General features: G+C 38.7%; 1 protein-coding gene across 1 annotated transcript; it reads left to right on the forward strand.

The window, feature by feature from the left end:
• Positions 1 to 16,732: 16,732 nt before the first annotated feature.
• LOC149265179 (uncharacterized) lies at positions 16,733 to 19,285 on the forward strand. Its single transcript, XM_089392119.1, has 2 exons — positions 16,733 to 17,275; positions 17,701 to 19,285. The coding sequence occupies exons 1-2, from the start codon at positions 17,182 to 17,184 to the stop codon at positions 19,125 to 19,127; spliced, it is 1,521 nt and encodes a 506-aa protein (XP_089248245.1). The 5' UTR covers positions 16,733 to 17,181; the 3' UTR covers positions 19,128 to 19,285.
• The last annotated feature ends 241 nt before the right edge of the window (positions 19,286 to 19,526 follow it).

A 19,526-nucleotide genomic window follows, 5' to 3' on the forward strand; every position in this document is an offset into this window, starting at 1 on the left:
CTCTGAAGGACTTGTTCTGATACCAATTGTTGGAAATAATACTGAGAGGGGGGGTGAATTAGTATTATCAAGTTCTTTTAATAAATCTTCCTTATTTATACTTTGAATTATTTTTGCATGTCAGTACCATAAAATAATGAGCATGAACAAAGAAAACAGATAGTCACACCAAAGAACACCAGATGTAAGGTGGAAACCCAATGTGGGTGAAAACCACCTGCTGCAATATGTCTCTATCTTCTTTCAAATTAGAAACTCCTTTTACAATGGTTTTGTACTGGTGCAGTCCTTTATCAGTACGCAGGCTGCAACCTGCAGAGAGCTACAACTCTCTCTCATTTTCCAGTCTCTCCTGGAAGGGAGCTACAACCCCCTACTTCTTTTCTTTCAAGGACCACTTTTCATAAATTTTCAAACTGGATCCATAAACATCAAGAGATCATCAAGTACAAGTAAATCACCCAGTCAACTGCAGTAACCAGATCAACAATAACAGTAAACTAAACCCAGAACACCTTATCAACAGAAAAATTCAGCCAACAAAAGGTCTTAAGACAGATACGCAGTTTTTCTTTATCTGGCCTGTGTGGCCCCGCACTTCACCTTCTGCTCCCCTGCGTATACCCGCAGAGAGCCTTCTGCTGCACCGCGTACCCACTCACTGTTTCTTCAATCACGCCGCGTACTGTTATTGTAGCCACGCACCCATAGATGCTATCGCGCCGCATACTGCTACTGTAGCCACGCACCCACAGATGCTATCGTGCCGCGTATCTATGCACCTGCAGCTTCTGAAGCGCAGCGTAGTTTCCCTGTGCCTACGCACCTGAACCTCTGTTGCACTGCGTACCCACGCATTGCGCCTTCTTCTGCTCTGCGTACCCACGCACTTCTCCTTCTTCTGCTCTGCGTACCCACGCACTTGCACCGTTAATCACTTGCGTACCTCTGATTAGGGCCAAATTGGCAGTCCCCCAGTGTGCCACAGATAGTCAGATGCTCAGATCTGATCATGCGCTCGAGAGATCACCCTTCATAGATTCGCTTTCAACTTCACTTTTATATAGATCAAGCTTTTAAAAACAATAACCCAATATTTCAGATCTTAAGATATTCAATTTGCAAAAGATACTTAGCCAAGTGATCTCCTTTGCTTTATATAGGCAAGCTCTTCCTAAAATCATGGATCAATACCATAGGTAACCAATACAAGGGGCCCAAAAACATGGGGCTCAATGATAATAATAATATAAGACAATACCACGGGCCAAAACCATAGAATCAAGAACGGCGGGCTAAATACCACGGGCCAACCATAAGAAACCCTACGTGAGCGCGCTTCTCTGCCTTGAAGTAAGTAAACTGGGGGTATGCACCTTCTAAACGGGTGACCTGCGTGTGTGGCCGCAGTCCCTTCACGGCGTACCTACGGGTACGCACCTTTAGAACTATTCTCCTGCGTACCTCTTAATTTCCAACATTTTGAGAGCCTGATCAGAGCATTGCCACTTGAGGGTGTTGCCATCAAGTACAACATCTGTATCATAGAGCCATACCAGAATCATAATGCCAACAGTAGAGGTCCTCCAGAATCATGGAACGGGGAGTACAAGGACGATGACAAAATGTTGTGTAAAAGATGCGCCCTAAAGCGTGAAGGCCGAACTAGAGTGAGGGATGAAATGCTTTATGAATCAGTGTGGGGAACCGAAGTTTGTCATCAGAAAATCTGCAAGCAAGTACATATACATATACATAACTAAAAACTCTGTCAAATGATACATGAATCGTGGGATGTGTTTGGTCAATTTAGTGTGTCCTAAATTGCTATTTAAAATGTCAATCTGGGAGTCATAAACTGATGAAGTGAAGTGCACTGTATGTGCAAGATAACCGTTTTCTTAGTCTTTTGTCGTTTTTGAGTTTTTTAGTTTGTTTTTGGGTTTATCTTTTGTGGATTCCCTAGTGTGAGATGGTGAAATTGAAAGTTAAGTATGAATGGTAATGGTGATTTCTACTATGATTTTCCAAACTTTAAAGTTCTCAAAAAGAAGGTTTCAAATTGACTGTGATGAAATCAATTCTCAAAAGGAAATAAATGTACCAAAACAGTGAACTAGTGACAATGGCCCAGTATCCTTACTGCTGTATGAAAAAGAAAATAAAAACTAAACTTAAAGCAACTCAAAGACTGAAAGCAAAGCAAACTAAATCACACTACTTCAGCCCACATTCTGACCCTTCACCTTTCGACTCGCTCTGGCTATAGGAAGTAATCATAAACAAGCTGAGTAATATGATATCTAAATTGCAGGAAATTAAATTGCATAAAAGGAAACTAAGATTTAATTACTCATTCATATTTCAATTCTTGAAAATGACATAAGTAATTCAATCTCTAACTTGCAGGAAAGCAAACTAAATCATACTACAAGAAGTAATATTCTGATTCCTCACTAATTGAGTCGCTTGGCTATAGAAAGGAAATCATAAAAAGATGAGTAACATGATGTCTAAGTGGTAGAAAAGTAAATAAGCAAAGCAAAACTGAAAGAAATGACAATGCTGGAATTAAACTCAGTAAATGAAAATCAACAGAAAGGACAAGATGATCTCATGTCAGTAGTTATTAAAAATATGTAAATTTGCCCGGGCTGCCTACAAAAACCTGTAAGAGAAGCACTGATCAGCTAACAATTATGAAAAAAAAGCATAAAGGAAATATGGACAGTAATGAACATCAGAACAACGCAATATATATACAAGAAATGATTATAAAAATAGTAAATGAAGGCAAGTAAGAAACTATACAGAGCTTTGGTGTACAGGGGCCCTCTGCAACCTCAGCCAGTCAATACTCAGTCACAAATCGAATTCAGGAATGCTGTCTTCTCATATATTAAAGTGCAGTAATAAGACAAAGTAAAGCACAGTACAGTGGGATTATAACAACAGTCAAAATTACATCTGAAAAGCTAACTATCCAGCGTATATCAACGCGTTATTTATAAGTGAAAATGCTGCAACTAATTCCTAGATTCTATGCTACCAAAGAGACACGTAAATCTCCACAGCCTGAGATCTAGCGTTATGGTCATCATGGTCCAATTAAATCCATGGAGTGGTGGCTACTCGATTCAGTTCACGGGTTGATCTACAGGTGTGCCAATACCTCTGGAAATTGAGGATCGTGCCACGCAAACCTTCACGTGGGCAAATGTTATTAAACCAGCTCAAGAAAAGATAGATCAACGCCTTAGAATTCAGCCTCTTCGAGGGGGCAACCTCCTTTACATTACATAAATGAACAATTCTTCGATGATACAAATGAAAATACCTCCTTTCTATATATAGGATTCTAAGGGTTTATTATATAATCAGAGCCTACATAACAATAATAATGTAAGGGCACAATAATAATAATAGTGGGCTTCTATGGGGCACAATAGTAACAATATGGGCACTACATGGGTACATCAATATAATAAGAGGGTTGTACTAATAATAATAAGGGGTTACACTAGTAGTATAGGGGCCTAACATGCCCCTCTCCTTCAAAAAGTGTTGTCCTCAATGCTTGAGTAGTTCTTGATGCTTCTGTATAAAATTCTTGTCCTCCGATGTGGAATCTTCAGCGGGTAAGTTCTTCCACTTGATGAGATACTCTGAAATTGATTGATTTCGTAGCTGTCGGGTTCTTGTTTCTGTGACTACTCCAGGTTCCAATATGATTTTTCCTTCCTCTTCAATTCCTGGCAATATTGTTTGAATTGGGATCTTTTGCAACTTTTGAATAAGTGGCCATACTTCTTCATCCTTCTTCGATTCATCCCTTACTTCGTTTATCCAATCTGGTTGGATAGTAGAAATAGCACAAAACAATGCTTCCAAATCCTCATATTTGAAGAGTCTTCCCATTCGGTAAGGTCGCCATTTTTTAAGTGCATGTGGTATTGCCAACATTTGCTTCTCATAAATAGCTTGCTTGGGATGTAGCAGTAAAAATACCCAATCACCTACATCAAAACATTTTTCACTACGATGTTGTTCTACCTGTTGTTTCGTTTGATATTGCACCAAAGTGGCATTATCCTTTAAAAGTTGGAGAACTTGTTGTTGATGCACGATGCAATTTTTCACCACTTGAACCTTTTCCTTCTTGATATGTCCTTCTATCTTTAGAGTTTGAGGAGTGATAATTTCTTCCAATCCTTTACAAGATATGGTCAGATTCATTTCTTGATGCTCGATGTGATCTTTCACTTCTTGAACATTTTTCTTCTTGATATGTCCTTCTATCTCGATAGTTTGAGGAGTGGTAATTCCTGCCAATGCTTTACAAGATATGGTCTGATTCATTTCTTCTATCTCTGGGGTTGGATCCTGGCGTATATCCTCTTCTTTTGATGTTTCTTGATCCTTTTCTTCCTCCTCTTCATACTCTATGTAAAATAATTTCTTCTCAACACACTTATGACCTTTAGTGCATTTGCTATCACAATTGTAACAAAGCCCTTTTTCTCTTTTTTCTTCCAATTGTTGTGGTGTAACCCTTGTAGGTTGTGGAAGGTTAGGAGAAACAACACTTCCATCTTCATAGCTGTGAGGGGTAGAATTCATTGTTGCCATAATTTTACTTTCTAGTATGTCACAAAGCCCTTTTACTCTTTCCAATTGTTGTGGTGTTGCTCTAAAGAAGGTGCTGCTCTTTGTATCCTCATAATGTGCTATCATTTCCTCTGTGAGAATTGACCACGTAACAAGTCGTTTACGAGAACAAAGCCCTTTATACCATAAAAATTGATCCGGTTCTAAATATGAAGATGCAATACATACCTTCTGTAACAGTGGTACACCATGTAGATCAAAATATTGCTCCATCTGAAGTATCCAATTTACTGGATCCTTCCCATCAAACTTCCTCATCTTGTTTTTTCTTGATTTTAGGAGCTCGATCTTGAAACGACTGTAACTCTGTACTTTCAGATCTTTAAGTTTTGAAATTGTGACCTACAGTAGCCCTCTGTGTCCTCTTTCCAATGCCACTAGTCTGACCCCAATTGGATTCTCCAATGAAGAGTTATGCCAAATCTCCAACAATGACCTGATTGTAGACTAGTTCAGTAGAGCGAACTTGTATGAAGTGCCACGTGTCACTGTTTCAAGCTTTGACTCTGAAAAATATATAAAAGAAAACTACAGTCCGTCCTCTTTCTGCACCTTCTTGTGAAATTTCAATCCGATGCTCAGAAAGAAAGTTATGAATATTTTCCCCAGGTCACCTGTTTGGAATGTAATTCAAGAGTCTACAAAAAGACCAACTTCCTCAGATCATATCTCCGCAAATATCGCACGAAAATATCTGAAATTCGGACCCAAGGTTCAGCACGATTTCTTCTCAAATGGGTTTTTTTTTGTGACTTCTGAAACGTCACAGAAAAAAATTTAAAGCAAAAATGCCACGATGACCTATTTGGAGCAACGAAACCCTAGAATCCAAAGCTCTGATACCAAATGTTATGAAACTAGCTCAAGAAAAGATAGAAAAGATAGATCAACGCCTTAGAATTCAGCCTCTTCGAGGGGGAAACCTCCTTTACATTACATAAATGAACAATTCTTCGATGATACAAATGAAAAGACCTCCTTTCTATATATAGGATTCTAAGGGGTTATTATATAATCAGAGCCTACATAACAATAATAATGTAAGGGCACAATAATAACAATAGTGGGCTTCTATGGGGCACAATAGTAACAATATGGGCACTACATGGGTACATCAATATAATAAGAGGGTTGTACTAATAATAATAAGGGGTTACACTAGTAGTATAGGGGCCTAACAGCAAAACAGAGCTGTACCACCACAAAACTCCTTGTTTGGCCCTTCCTTTGACTGTCGTTGACCATGACTGTTTATGAGTGGTTTAGCTGAACTGAGGGGACACGCTCCATGTACATGTCACTTACAGCTTGCCCATGTCGCCGGTTTCTCCATTGGACACCTGTAACATAGTCTTTAACAAAATGGCTGCGGAAACTTGAGCTGGTTGCAGAAAGTGACAAGTTTCTGCAGTTGTTTGAACAAAAATCTAAATCAAACAACAGTCATAAACATAGTTAGGAAACCATTTCATAAGCTCCTTTTAGGCTAATATGCAATGATTTGACAGCTTGGTGGATGAAGTAAATGGAAAAAGAAGGCTGAAAGGGTATATAGGGAAGTGCAGGTTTGGGACTCAACAGGATGGACACAGCCATCCAGAGAAAGATCATGTAAATGGATCCAAGTATGGGCACAACCATTCGATAAAGAGGATCGTATCGAAACCAAGGTATGGTCGCAGCCATCCTATAATGAGAATGATCACATATGACAACTCATGGTATGGTCGCAACCATCCATCTGAAAGAGACATGTATATCAACATGATCATGCCACATTGCCTTGCAACCTGGATTTTTGTAATCTGAGCCCAAGGTCTTGCGGTCCAACACGACTCGACCAAAGTACAGAGTCTAACATGTGAATAGATGTGTTGACGTCGAACATGCTAGAAAATCGCTTGATTACCAACCAATCATGTAAACTGTTAACAAGCGCGAGAGAAACCACCAATAATGATAATGGTCCTTAAGGTACTATCAGCACAATTCAAAAAATGTGAATAAAGGAACTGTAGTCGAACACCTGTGAAATCACCCGGTCGAAAGCCAATGATGTGAACTTGTCGTCGAGTGCGAAGAACTTTCCATTAGGGCATGCAAGCTCTAAGGTACTGGAAGGGAGTCTCTCAGACAACTTCTTGGATAATGAGCTGAAGTCGACAGGAAGTGACCATGTTGAAGGAGGGCCATAATGTATCGCACATCATCGACACGAGACAAAGAGATGCAAAATGGTTTTGGATGATATAGAGAGTCAAGGGTATGTGTAACTGCAAAAGGACAACTCTTGAACATATCGACGACATGACTAGAAGTTTGGCAGCTTTTGGACCCATAGGATCGGTGGTCATGATGACATAATAGAGATAAAATGGAAGGCCAAAATGAACGGCCCCACCCAGGAAGGTCAACGATGAAAAGGAGGATATCCCAACCCGACACGAAACAAAAAGTGTCATGTTCAAGAGTGAGTTGCCGACACCACTGATCGAATTTCCAAATTTTCCCCCATCATTTCTGGTAGGTATCCCAATTATTTTATAATCGCGAGCTTGAAGGGGATAGCATATGCTTGCACTATAAGTTCATCCTTCAAACAAATCCGACCTAGTCAGTTTAACAAGCCCTAGGAAGGAGAAGCTCATGTTCGTCATGGTGACGAATTTGATGTTGTTTAATATTTTAACGAGTTTGACAAAGGTGCAACTCGGTATCCTTTTCATGTTTAGAGAGTTTGAAAAAGACACAGAAAAGAAAACTCCACATGGTACCTTTTCGTACATTTGTGTCTCTCGAGCCCGAAAAGGTAGAAAATTATACTTGAGAGAACCGCTTGACCATTTCAATGGAGTACCTTTTTCGTAAATAGTGCATCCCAGCCCGAAAAAAGGGGTAAAAGTATACTGGGTGCACGACGTTTCGCGTCCGTTAACGAGTTCAAAACAATAAGGGCTCGACAATCTTTTCATGTTTAAAGGGTCATAAAAGAGCTTGAAAGCGGACCCCCCACTTTAAATTTTTATCTAATAATTGGATAAATTTTTTAACAAATTTAGTTGATTAAATTTTGTCTTATTTTAAATTTTAAATTTTCGCATTATTAGATAAAGATTTATAAATATATTTATTTTGATAAAACTATAAATTTCAAATAGGATATTGGTTTTGATATAAAGTTATGTTAAATTTAATTAAAAAAAACTATGATAAAGAAGATGAATTTTATATATTAATTAAATGATTTTTATTTTATGTTAATTTGATTTAGCAACATCATTTTTCAATTAAAAAAATAAAACTTGTTTAAAATATTACAAATAATATAATATATAAAAGCCAAAAAAATTATATTTTAATGAATGTTTAAAAGGGAAAGAATAATGTAAAATAAAGGGAAAATACAAATCTATTGGAAAGAAAGTATGAGTGTAATGAGATGAGGAAAAGTGAAAAAGTTCAAGAAACAATTTTAACATTCAAGGGTAGAACGAATTATGTTGTGGGCATGGGATTATGCGAGTCATTGATTTTACTATGTCTAGAAGAATATCATGTCAGCTTGGAAGTTGGTTATGGAGTTTATTCCTATTAGTTTTAGAGTGTTAGAAGGAAGAGGTAATCAACTTGTAGAGTGTCAATTTGTGGCACTTCCCTTTAATAAGTTATTGAAAAAAATCAAACATCATTGGAGTGCTAAGCATCTCTCATCCTCGTAAGCCATGAGTCTCTAAAAAGAACTAAGTGAATTGATGAAGTATTAAAAGAAATATACTCTAATCTTGTATTAGATAAAGGATTTGAATACAAAATTGTCATTAATCTTAGGCTATCAAGAGTAATTTTTTCAAATGTGGTGATCAGGGGATATGGTGATTTTTCCTAACCTAATGTTAGTGGGGAAAACTATGAGTTAGTTAAGATGGAGCCTCATATTGCAAGGTAATTGGATTTTGGTTCTCTTTTGACACTCGTGAGCCCATCCTTATGTTGGTTTACAACTTCGAGTAAGTTGAAGTTTGGAAGAAATGGATTCTCTAGGGCCAGAACATGTAGACAAAATATAGCCTTTGTAAGTATAATTATGGATACCCTTGATTATATCACCTTTATCCAGATCATGAGCATTCACTTAAACTCAATATTATATGGTATGTTAATATCAAAGTCAATGAAACAAAATAATGAACAAGATTTCTATATTCTACTTGGGCCATAAAAACACTATATGTGTATGTGTGTGTCTAATTCCATGATATTACCACATTAATTATCAATAAAGTAATTTGTAAATATCTACAAAATTTATATAATTGATAACGTGAAGGATTGATATCTTCATCCTAAAATATATTTCAATCACATTGTCAAACAGAATCTCCCAAACTATTTTGGATTTCTCCATAAATATGTGACCCCTAAAATTTACACTTTTATAATGAATATAAATTTTCAATTTAAAATTCATTTTTTTTAAAACACATAAATTTTGATAGTTAAAACTTCATTTGAAAATATTTTCTTTAAAACAAATTAATAACCACACAAAGTAGCCTTCTTGATAATGGAAACTCCATTAACCCACGTGTTGCCTTGATAGCAAAGACTTTGGTCTGAGAGATTCCAAGGTTCAAGCCTCAATAAATAATATATTATCCTAACAAAAAATATTAAATCGTGGGATTTAATAACCACACAAAGTAGCCTTCTTTATAATGGAAACTCCATTAACCCACATGTTGCCTTGATAGCAAAGACTTTGGTCCCAGAGATTCCAAGGTTCAAGCCTCAATAAATAATGTATTATCCTAACAAAAAATATTAAATTGTGGGATTGGCAAGAGGGAAAGACAATAGGTAACAAGCTAGCATGGATGGTATTATTATAACAAATCAGTTGTCCGCGACCCCTTCCTGGTCCCATTACACCTCGACCTTGTCCGCGCCCCTGAAATCGAGCGCGCGCCATCCTTGCATTTGGATCGAGGGCTCATGTTTCGGTCTACACTCTATAAGGAGGAGTCTGGTCCATCACCAACTCATAACTTCTACAGGTGCGCTCATCATGGCCTACCAACTTGCAGAAATTGTAGAACAACTTTTGGGACGTCTGCGTATACTTCAGTAATAGGTGACAATTATCTGTTATGTGCTTCCCTCCTATCTGAAAAATCATGCACCATAATGCAGGCACCGCGCTCGGTCCTGCTTGTGCCTCTGGTCTTAATGGCATTGACCCTCCTCCTGCCAAGTATTTCGCAAAGACTAGACAATGGTCCTTGTCATGGCCCTGGCCTTTGCATTTTATGCACCACACCTCCTCGCGTACCTCTGGGTGAGTTGTCCTATCCTGTTTTAAACATTGAATTTCCAGACATAAATTCTACAATTGTGTGTGGATTTGTTGGACTCCCAGGCTCAGATCTTGTATTGGGGTCTCATGCAGCCTCATTGCTATTTCCAAGGCTTCGACCTGAGTATATAGTTTCTGTTGTGATAGCGCGGTCCTTAGATGCGGTGTTAGTGATGCCACAAACCATGCGCGGTCTTGTCCATCTGTCAAAGTCATGTTGGCTTCACGAATCATACTTTTTAGTCTCTGATCCAACTCCTAGGGGGTCTCGCCTAGAAGCATTGTAATTTCCTTAAACCCGATAATTGATTGTGTTTCTGATTTTGGCTTGCTAAATTCCCTATTTAGCGCGGTCTGGATATCTGCGATCCCCACGTTTGGATGGTCATTAGAATGCTTAATGTACCATGTCAACGCGCGATCCTGCAATGTGCTAACCAGCGTTGCCTTCTTGATATTATCATCCGTGACTTCTTGCGCTTCCCATACAACTTTTACCACAAACCAAAATTGGTCTGGATCTTCATTTCCTACTCCCCTGAATACCAACAACTTTATTGCGCTTGCCATATTAAACTGTGGTGGTGGTGTGGGCGAAGTTGTAGGTGAAGATGGTGAAACTGGTGGTGGTGTAGGTGGGGGTGGTATGCGCAGAATTCGTTGTCTTAGCAGACTGATCACGCTCCTCGGTGAAACTCTCGCGAGCTCCTCCTCGCTCTCTCGTGGAGGTGAAATCAAGGGACTAGTCTCTAATTCTTCGCTACTTTCATTTCTATAGGTCCTCCCACTTCGCGTTGCCCCAAACATCAATTTATTCGCATAACCTGCTTTTCACACAGTAGCATTTTAATCCAAGTGTTCAAAGATTTAATGTACTTACCTCGCGATCCTTTGAGGAAGCGTCGTTCCGCCTCGCTGTAACTGACTGTCGTGTCTACCGCAAACTTAGTGATAAATCCTCCTATAATTCGATCGAGCCAATGGTCCACAGCACGTGCGAGCTTCTCTTCCGACACTTCTAGTTTACGCACCAATTCTGGAGTCCACACAATTGGTTTGTTGAGCCTACACCTTCCCTGACTGTCTAATAGCTTCGTGATCCACTCAACAAATCAGAGGGGAAGGACGCAAAGAAAATTTCGTGGATTTCCGTATATATGTAGCGCTCCAACCACAATTCCTTTGACACTCGCAGATTTCGATTTTCCTGCGCCGCGAACTCATGAATTTTTCTGTCCAGCGAATTTTCAATTTCTTTCTTTGTTGGATTCAAGTGACACAACATCAGACATCCCTTATGCAGATCCCAGTCCCGGCAACGGAACCATTTGCTGGCTTGTTGGGGCTTGACCCAAGTTCGGAGGTGATTTAGCCAAACAAATCCCGGTACTACTGGCCCTTTCGGCAACAGTCCGCGGAGCGCGGACTGAGGTCTCTCCCGAAGTAGTATGAGAGGGTGCTAGAACCAGGTTTCCGCACCCTAGAGATGTCTGATGATTTTTGGTGGTCCGCAGTTTGACCCTGCGCGCACGTCGCTATGCGCAGTTATCAATACCTCGAAACCTGTGATGTTGCCTTCGTGTAACCCTACTTAGGGCTCGATTTGCATTGTTACCCAATCCCCTACTATTAGCCTGATATTAGCTGATCACTTAGCTTATCTGCCTGTTTCTAGTTATGCTTAACAATTTTTTATTCATACAAGTGCGCGCGATAATTAAAACAATATAATTGCAAAAGATAGATAATAACTCAAAACAGATACACAAGATTTGGAATTAAACTTCTCTTTATTATTCTCCTTCCTTGGTTACATACTCGACTCCTCCCTGTCCACACAACTGTAGGGGTCCGCGCACTTAGCTGCGGATTCTACTAGGCCTCTGCACACTCAGCTGCAGAGCCTCTTCCTACTACTACGACCCAAGACGCTTAGACTCTTCTTCTATGCTTTGTTATCTCATTCTATCCATTAGATTCTATCATTTCTTCATTGATTCTCCTTTTACAACTTAGAGCGAGGCTCTATTTATACAATCCCATGGTCAATCCCATGGTCCGCGGGCCATGGGTAGGTCGACACTACATTCAAAACTTAGGGCGGACAACCTTATGACTCTAACATACAATTTGCGCTCCGCGCCCGCAATTCGCGGAGTCTTTACAACAATGTTACTAAAAACTTGGGCTTTGAGCCCCAAAACATGTTGTAGGGGGATTCCATGCCCAACAAAAGTAGAAGATAAAGAGAAATAACTTACATTACGTCAAATTTACAGATTCTACAACAAAGATGCTCTTCCAATAGCAAATATCTGATGAAAAAAATGCTCTTTTGAGATATTGAATTGTCTCACTTGATCAAAAGCTTACATACTTTTACCACTTGCTCTTAAGGTGATTAGATTTGTCTTTGCTTGTCCTTGCTCAACTTCTTTGGGGCATTTTGAGTAGTTGGTGACATATGAGGTTTATTCAATTTTTTTTTCCAAGATGACAAATTCAAAATTTACCATTGGAAGAACTAGTTTAAAGTAGAGCAATGAAATAGATATATCAATAAGCTAGTCATTGACATAACAACTTTATAGTGCTTGATAGGAGAGAAGTGGATCTTTTGTTGCACATTGATTAAATAATTCTTTTAGCTGATATAACAACTTTAATTCACCTTTTAGAGGTACCATGGTGAACTGTTATGGTAGAAGTCACAAGCTTTCCTTTATTCAGGATGATATTTTACGAGACTTGGCTATGTATTTGACCAAGTAAGGGCCCATAAATGAAAGCAAAAGACTTGAGATATTGAATTGTCTCACTTGATCAAAAGCTTGCATACTTTTACCACTTGCTCTTAAGGTGATTAGATTTGTCTTTGCTTGTCCTTGCTCAACTTCTTTAGAGCATTTTGAGTAGTTGGTGACATCAGAGGTTTATTCAATTTTTTTTCCAAAATGACAAATTCAAAATTTACCATTGGATGAACTAGTTTAAAGTAGAGCAATGAAATAGATATATCAATAAGCTAGTCACTGACGTAACAACATTACAACGTTTGATAGGAGAGAAGTGGATCTTTTGTTGCACATTGATTAAATAATTCTTTTAGCTGATATAACAACTTTAATTCACCATTCAGAGGTACCATGGTGAAGTCTTATGGTAGAAGCTACACACTTTCCTTTATTCCTGATGATATTTTGCAAGACCTAGCTATGTATTTGACCAAGTAAAGGCCCATCAATAAGAGGAAACTCTTTTCCCAAAAGGTGGACGAAGGGTATGAAGTGAGCATTTGATGCTAAGATTGTTTCCTTCCACACAGGTTTCATGCATATTTATTTATCCTCTCCTTGCATATTTATTTCTCCTCTCCTTGTCGTTTCTCACCATTTTTCAATATTGAAATGTCTCACTTCATCAAAAGCTTGCAATCTTTGACATTCTACCTGCACATAATTTGATTCCAAATGTGTTAATTTCTACGTTATTTTATGTTAAGATCCAATAGAGAAAAGATATTTGTGTCATACATAAATATCATAACTACCGTTAAGTTACTTGAACAGAATATCTGATACATAAACTAATAAAATAAAAAACAAAACTCTACATCTGTATTTTTGTACCTTCTCTGCTAAATTAGTTGTTGGATGGAGATTTTTATTTTTATTTTTATGACTCGAGTCATTACTAGAATCGAGTTGGGCACTAATAAACCCAGAAAGACCATAAAATTGCCCAAGGCAGATGAAGGCTCAATGTTAAGAACAGTGAAACATTTGTGAACCAATATGCACCAAAGTGTTGGGTTGACCACCGAGTGGATTGCAATTGTGATAACCAGCTGCATGGAAATCACACATGAGTGTAGTTGATGGAAATTGATGAATGGTAGAGCTGCTAACCAGTGGCCATGACGCAATGAGCATATTTTAATATGTATGCCCAAAAGTTTGTGTTCTCAACTTTATAAACCATATGCCAACTTGGACTCAAAATCTAGTTTCCAGCCACCGAAACACGGACAAGCCGCAGAAAATGGGTCACGCTAAGCCGTTGAAAAAAGGTAGCCATAATTAAAAGCCCGATTTCAAGAAAAGAAACTCTGGCTTTCGTGTCTAGCTTGTGGAAATCACACTGAAATTAAGGTCAGAAACATTAGTGTCATAAATGATACGAGAAGTTGCAATAGAATTAGAAAAATAATAAGTTAAGGGAAGAAATCGTGTTACCGTATCGCCAAAGCACTGAAACTAGCACCGTTCTGGCCATAAGCCACGCCAGCTCTGCCATAACATCGATTCAAAAATCTAGATAAGAAACAAGAATGGCACGGTCGGAAATGGGAAACCTGAGGACAAAGTTGAAGCTATGCGAATAACAAAGAATCGTCCACACCATTCCGGACTTGTAGACATGTATGGAGTGTGCAAAAAGGTATTTAACAAGGAAATAAATAAGGATCAAGCACAGCGCCCCCCCTTGGATAATTATCCAGAAGTAATAGACAGAGGCCAGCGTTGGGCGTACTTCGATGGCTTGGCCCAACCGGAGGGCTGCGGAGGAGCTGTCCTACACCTAAACGAGCCTGTGAGCTTCAAAATGAAAGTGGGACTAGGGAGAGGCACCAACAACTTCGCGAATCTAAACAGTTCCAAACACCTCTTTCTTTTTGCCAAGTAAAAACACTGCCACAACATTCAAATTTTTGGAGACTCTCAGCTCATCATAAACTGGATACATGGGATCTATAACTGTCACTTGCACACACTCAAAGACTTGGTGGAAGAAGCCATTGATTCGAAATCACAGTTTGAGTTTTTTGTTTGCTCTCTCATATCTACAGGGAAACGAATGAAGTCACTCATCTTCTTTCCAAAGAGGCCGCCCGGCTGACCAGAGGATAGTGGATAATTCAAGAGTACAAAATGGAGACTTTTTCCAGATCTACCACAGGCCTTTCATCTAAGAGGTGGTTCACCTACAGGACTGATCAATATCATCATCCAATTTTTGCTTCTGTTATTTTTGCTCTAGAGCCTTTAACATTGCAAATACAGCCATGGGTTTTTTTAACCTTTCAAGTTTAATGAAAGAATATGTAAATATAGTGTTCATAACATCTGGACTGACTTACCTGCTGATAGTAGTGAAAGCATTGCTCTAATGTTAACCTACAACTTGTAATTTTCTTAAAAAACTTAATAAAAATTACTCAATTTTCCTTAGATAAAAAAAATAGGTCTTAGGTAAAACATAAATCTTATTATTTTCATGCAAAAAAAAAAGTGGCTTACCCTCGAATCAATGGTAGAGTGGAGCAACCCTCTGAATGTACCCATATTTGTAATCCTATAAGTCTTACCACTGAAACTGAAAGCGAGCAGGACGACTAACGGAGGAGCCACTCTTTGCAGTTAGCTATTCGCGCCTGAGAAAGCAAGGGCGGTATAGGTGGTTGTATACAGTTTCTCGTCCTAACTATTACTATTTCTACGTGCCAGTTTAATTTTTGTTTTAACTTACTAACTAATAGTCCTAGGGCTTTAAAAACTCTCTATCTTTTAACATTAGAGGTAATGGTGCATAGTACCAGCTTAATTAGAAAAAAATTATTTTAAATTGGTTAAATTTATATAATTCAATTTTAAAAAAAAATTGCAAACATATTTTTAATTAAATTTTAAATTAAAAATTGTCCAAACAAACCTGGAAAAAAATATAATTTGAATCGTTTTCATCCAATATAAAATCATTAAACTGCCCCGTAAATTAGTTTCCACTAAACAAATAAAATTCCGAAGGAATTTTTCTAAATTCAAATTATAGCGGTAAAATTTCAATATTTAGCGGTAAAATTTCAATATTTTAAACGTGTTACACATTTTTTATAGTGATAAATACATTTCTACTATCAAAAATATGATTCAAAATTTATCACTACACTATTTTTTTGAAATACTTTTACCTAAATTCAAGCCACTTTTTAACGGCACTTTTTAACGGCAGTCCTTTTACCTAAATTCAAGCCACTTTTTAACGGCAGTCCAGAAAATTCCTCTGCCTGCGTATACGACTCCAAATTGAAGTGGCAAAATAACAGTGTTCACTTTAATCATTCAAACTTAAACTTCATTAACCGTAATCAATGAGAAACCAAAGGAACTTTTCCTATCTTACGTGTATTAAGCAGCTTTTGACTAGCCCGAAATTTCAAGGATCATCAGAAATCAGATGTATGCGAATCAGAAATCGGGTATGGTTGTGGAAATTCCGTTCACGATTTTGGCTACTTCCTCAAGGGTGGCGAAGAGCGGTTGAAATTTCATGTGTGGTGGGTATGCTCATAGCTATGACAGGGTTCTGTAATGGATGTGTATGTGGGGCATGTAAGCTCATAGCAATGAGGCGGTGGGTGGATCCGTCGTTTCATGGTTCTGAAAAGGACGTCCTGCGGGGCATGTATGTTCATAGCAATGAGGGGAGTCCAATTTCCATCCGTAATGGATGTGTGGGGCCCGGGGCCATGCATGCATGGCTCAGTCAATTCATCTGTCATGAGTGTGTGAGGGTGGCATGGATGTACATAGCAATGAGGAGATGCGTTAATCAATTCATCTGTAACAAATGTGTGTGTGAGGCACATACGCTGATAGCAATGAGGGGATGGATAAGTGAATTCTTGGGAGATGGTGTTACATTATCAGAGCCCAGGAGGAAATGTATGAGAATGGGTATATATGAGATTTTATAATGGATGTATGTGTGCCATCTATGCTTATAGCAAAATGACAGGGTTCTGTAATGGATCCATGAATTCATTTGAACACCTAACAAAAGTGCTGGGCAATTTCCAAACACTAGTGTGCCCATTCCATCATGTATCCGCGTTTTGGAAATTTCTCAGTGATAGCATACCGCGTAGTCCAAGAAAAGGCAAGCAAGCGTGACCTTCGCGGAACCTGGTGGTGGGTCGTCCCACTACGCTTTAGCACCACCATCAAATGACATACATGTATAAATGATGCTTACGCCTAAATTTCCCACATCGTCTTGCAAATCTGAAAACGTTTCGCTTGCTATTTCGACAACAGGAGGGTTTTCTGCATTGCGCCATCAACCGACTCTGCTGATCCAGCTCACTTCACATAATCTAAATGGGCATTCTCTTCAACGAGGTGGACAGGAGGGATCTTAGAGCTGGCGACCATGTTTACTCATGGAGGACAGCTTACACATATGCTCACCACGGTACATTTCCTCGCATTAATATGACCTTTATAATATTCAATATAGTTACAGAGAACTCATTATATTCCTCTGGATATTAATGCATTTGTTTTTAATTGGATACCCCAATCGGTTCGCTGGCTTTAGTTCACTTCAACATCATCCTATATCTATAAAATTAGGTTGGAGACACTACCAGGTGTTTCCTCCAAATGTTTGATTTATGGTTTGCTGCCAATTATCGTTATGCTTTTTATCTGCAATATTTGTCATTTCTGTTTTGGCATCTAACTGATCTGGATGCAGAGTTTGATTCCGTGTAGTTTATTGTTCTCGTCTACCATAATGACTTTGCTTAGCTGTTCTGCAATAAAATGTAAATGGTTTTTGCATGACTTCCCATTTAAGTTCATCTCACGTCTTATGCTCCCTGGGATCCTACACAGGAATTTTTGTTGGGGATGATGACGTTGTCCATTTTACAAGAGGGTCGGGTCAAGAAATTGGAGCAGGGGTCAGTTTAATTAATTCGTTTGCCTCTACTTCAATACCAAAACAACATCTGAGTTGCCCAAGATCTCCTGACAGCTGCGGCCTCCAATATGGAAATAGTGGAGTGATCCGGTCTTGTCTAGATTGTTTTCTTGAGGGAGGAGCTGTGCATCGATTTGAGTATGGTGTTAGTAAAGCTGTATTTTTGGCACAAGTCCGCGGAGGAACATGTACACTTGCACAGTCGGATCCCCCAGACGAAGTCATTCACCGTGCAATGTATCTGCATAAACATGGTTTTGGAAACTACGATCTATTTTGTAACAACTGTGAGGATTTTGCAATATACTGCAGGACGGGATACATTGTTAAAAGAAAGGCCTCAGGAAAAAGTGGGCAAGTAGCAGCTATGGATGGCGTTCAATCTGCTTCTCGTCTCGCCTATGACCATCGAGATATGCTTACTAGCTCACTAGGCCTCGCATTTATGCTGGTTGGAACTTACTTTTTAAAGAGATATGCAGCAGATATTGGTGTTCGTGCTGATAAAACTAAGGTGCCAGTGGAAAATTTGGCTACATTTCTTGATTCTGCAACTCGTATTGGCCTTGATAAAACTAAGGTACCAGTGCAAGATTCGTCTGTATATCGTGCTTCCTCAACAGACAGTAGCGTAGATAAAGCTAAGTTACGAGGGGAAGACGTGGCTGTATTTCTTGATTCTTTTACTGGTAAGAAGCTTCAAGAGTTGGGAGATTTGGCTGTATCTCCCAACTCTTCAATTGGTATTAGCATTGATAAAAGTAAGGTACCATTAGAAAATTCGGCAGTAAACCTTGAATCAGCTGGTATTCGTGTTGATAAAATGAAGGCACCAGTGGCTTCTTCAACTGGTAAGAAGCCTCCAGCGGAAGATTTGGCTGCATATTTTGATTCTTCAACTGCTATTTTTGCTGATAAAAGTAAGGTACCAGTGGAAGCTGAGGCTCTATTTCTTGATTCGTCAACCGTCAAGAAACCTTCAGCTGATGAAAGCTCCACATCGCAGGCAATAAACAGAAAGAGAAGCTCCAAGAAGCAGAAAAAGAAGCTCCGTCAACAACAAAGAAGAAACTGTGAATTAATGCAAGAAGTTGAAGATGTGGCTCAATTTCCTGATTCCTCAACTGGTAAGAAGCCTCCAGTGGAAGATGTGGCCGTTTCTCTTGTTTCTTCTACTGCTGAGAAGCCTCCAGTGACTGAAAATTTCTCATCTCCGGCAATAAGCAGAAACAGAAGCTCCAGACAGCAGAAAAAGAAACTCCGTCAACAGCAAAGAAGGAACTGTCAACCAGTGGAATGCCCGAATGGTAGTGGACCCTGCATTCTCCAAGGAAATTGATTTTTTTTCGTGGGAGACGAGGATTAAGTGTGGCCGTCATAATGACGATTATGACATGGCAATGGTGAAACAAATTAAAATGTTGTCATCCTTCTATCATCTATGTATGTGCAATGAGTTTCTATCTTGTCTTGCGAGAGATAGTGATGATTCTCCGAAGTGTATATGACTGAATTTGTATATCTGGAAGAGTTGTAATTTCCTGTTTAAAAAAAAAAAGAAATATATGTCTTTGTAAATTCAATGAATATCTCTGATTTTTAAGCGTTAATCGTGTATAAATGGACAAGTTTTAGATGAGCAAATTAATTTATAAAGAAAAGAGAAGAGTATGCCAAGAACTAAAGGAGAATTGATATTGATATAAAACGAAATCGATATTGATTAAAATAGATTATA

Source organism: Pinus tabuliformis, chromosome 6 (assembly GCF_031772625.1).
Source record: "Pinus tabuliformis cultivar Carrire ecotype Pingquan chromosome 6, CPIR1, whole genome shotgun sequence".
Lineage (NCBI taxonomy): Eukaryota > Viridiplantae > Streptophyta > Pinopsida > Pinales > Pinaceae > Pinus > Pinus tabuliformis.

Excerpts from the sequence above, each read along its gene's own strand:
- LOC149265179 (XM_089392119.1), top strand. The coding sequence starts at position 17,182 with ATGGGCATTCTCTTCAACGAGGTGGACAGGAGGGATCTTAGAGCTGGC. Across the intron at positions 17,276-17,700 it reads TTACACATATGCTCACCACG|GAATTTTTGTTGGGGATGAT; the intron begins GTACATTTCCTC and ends GATCCTACACAG.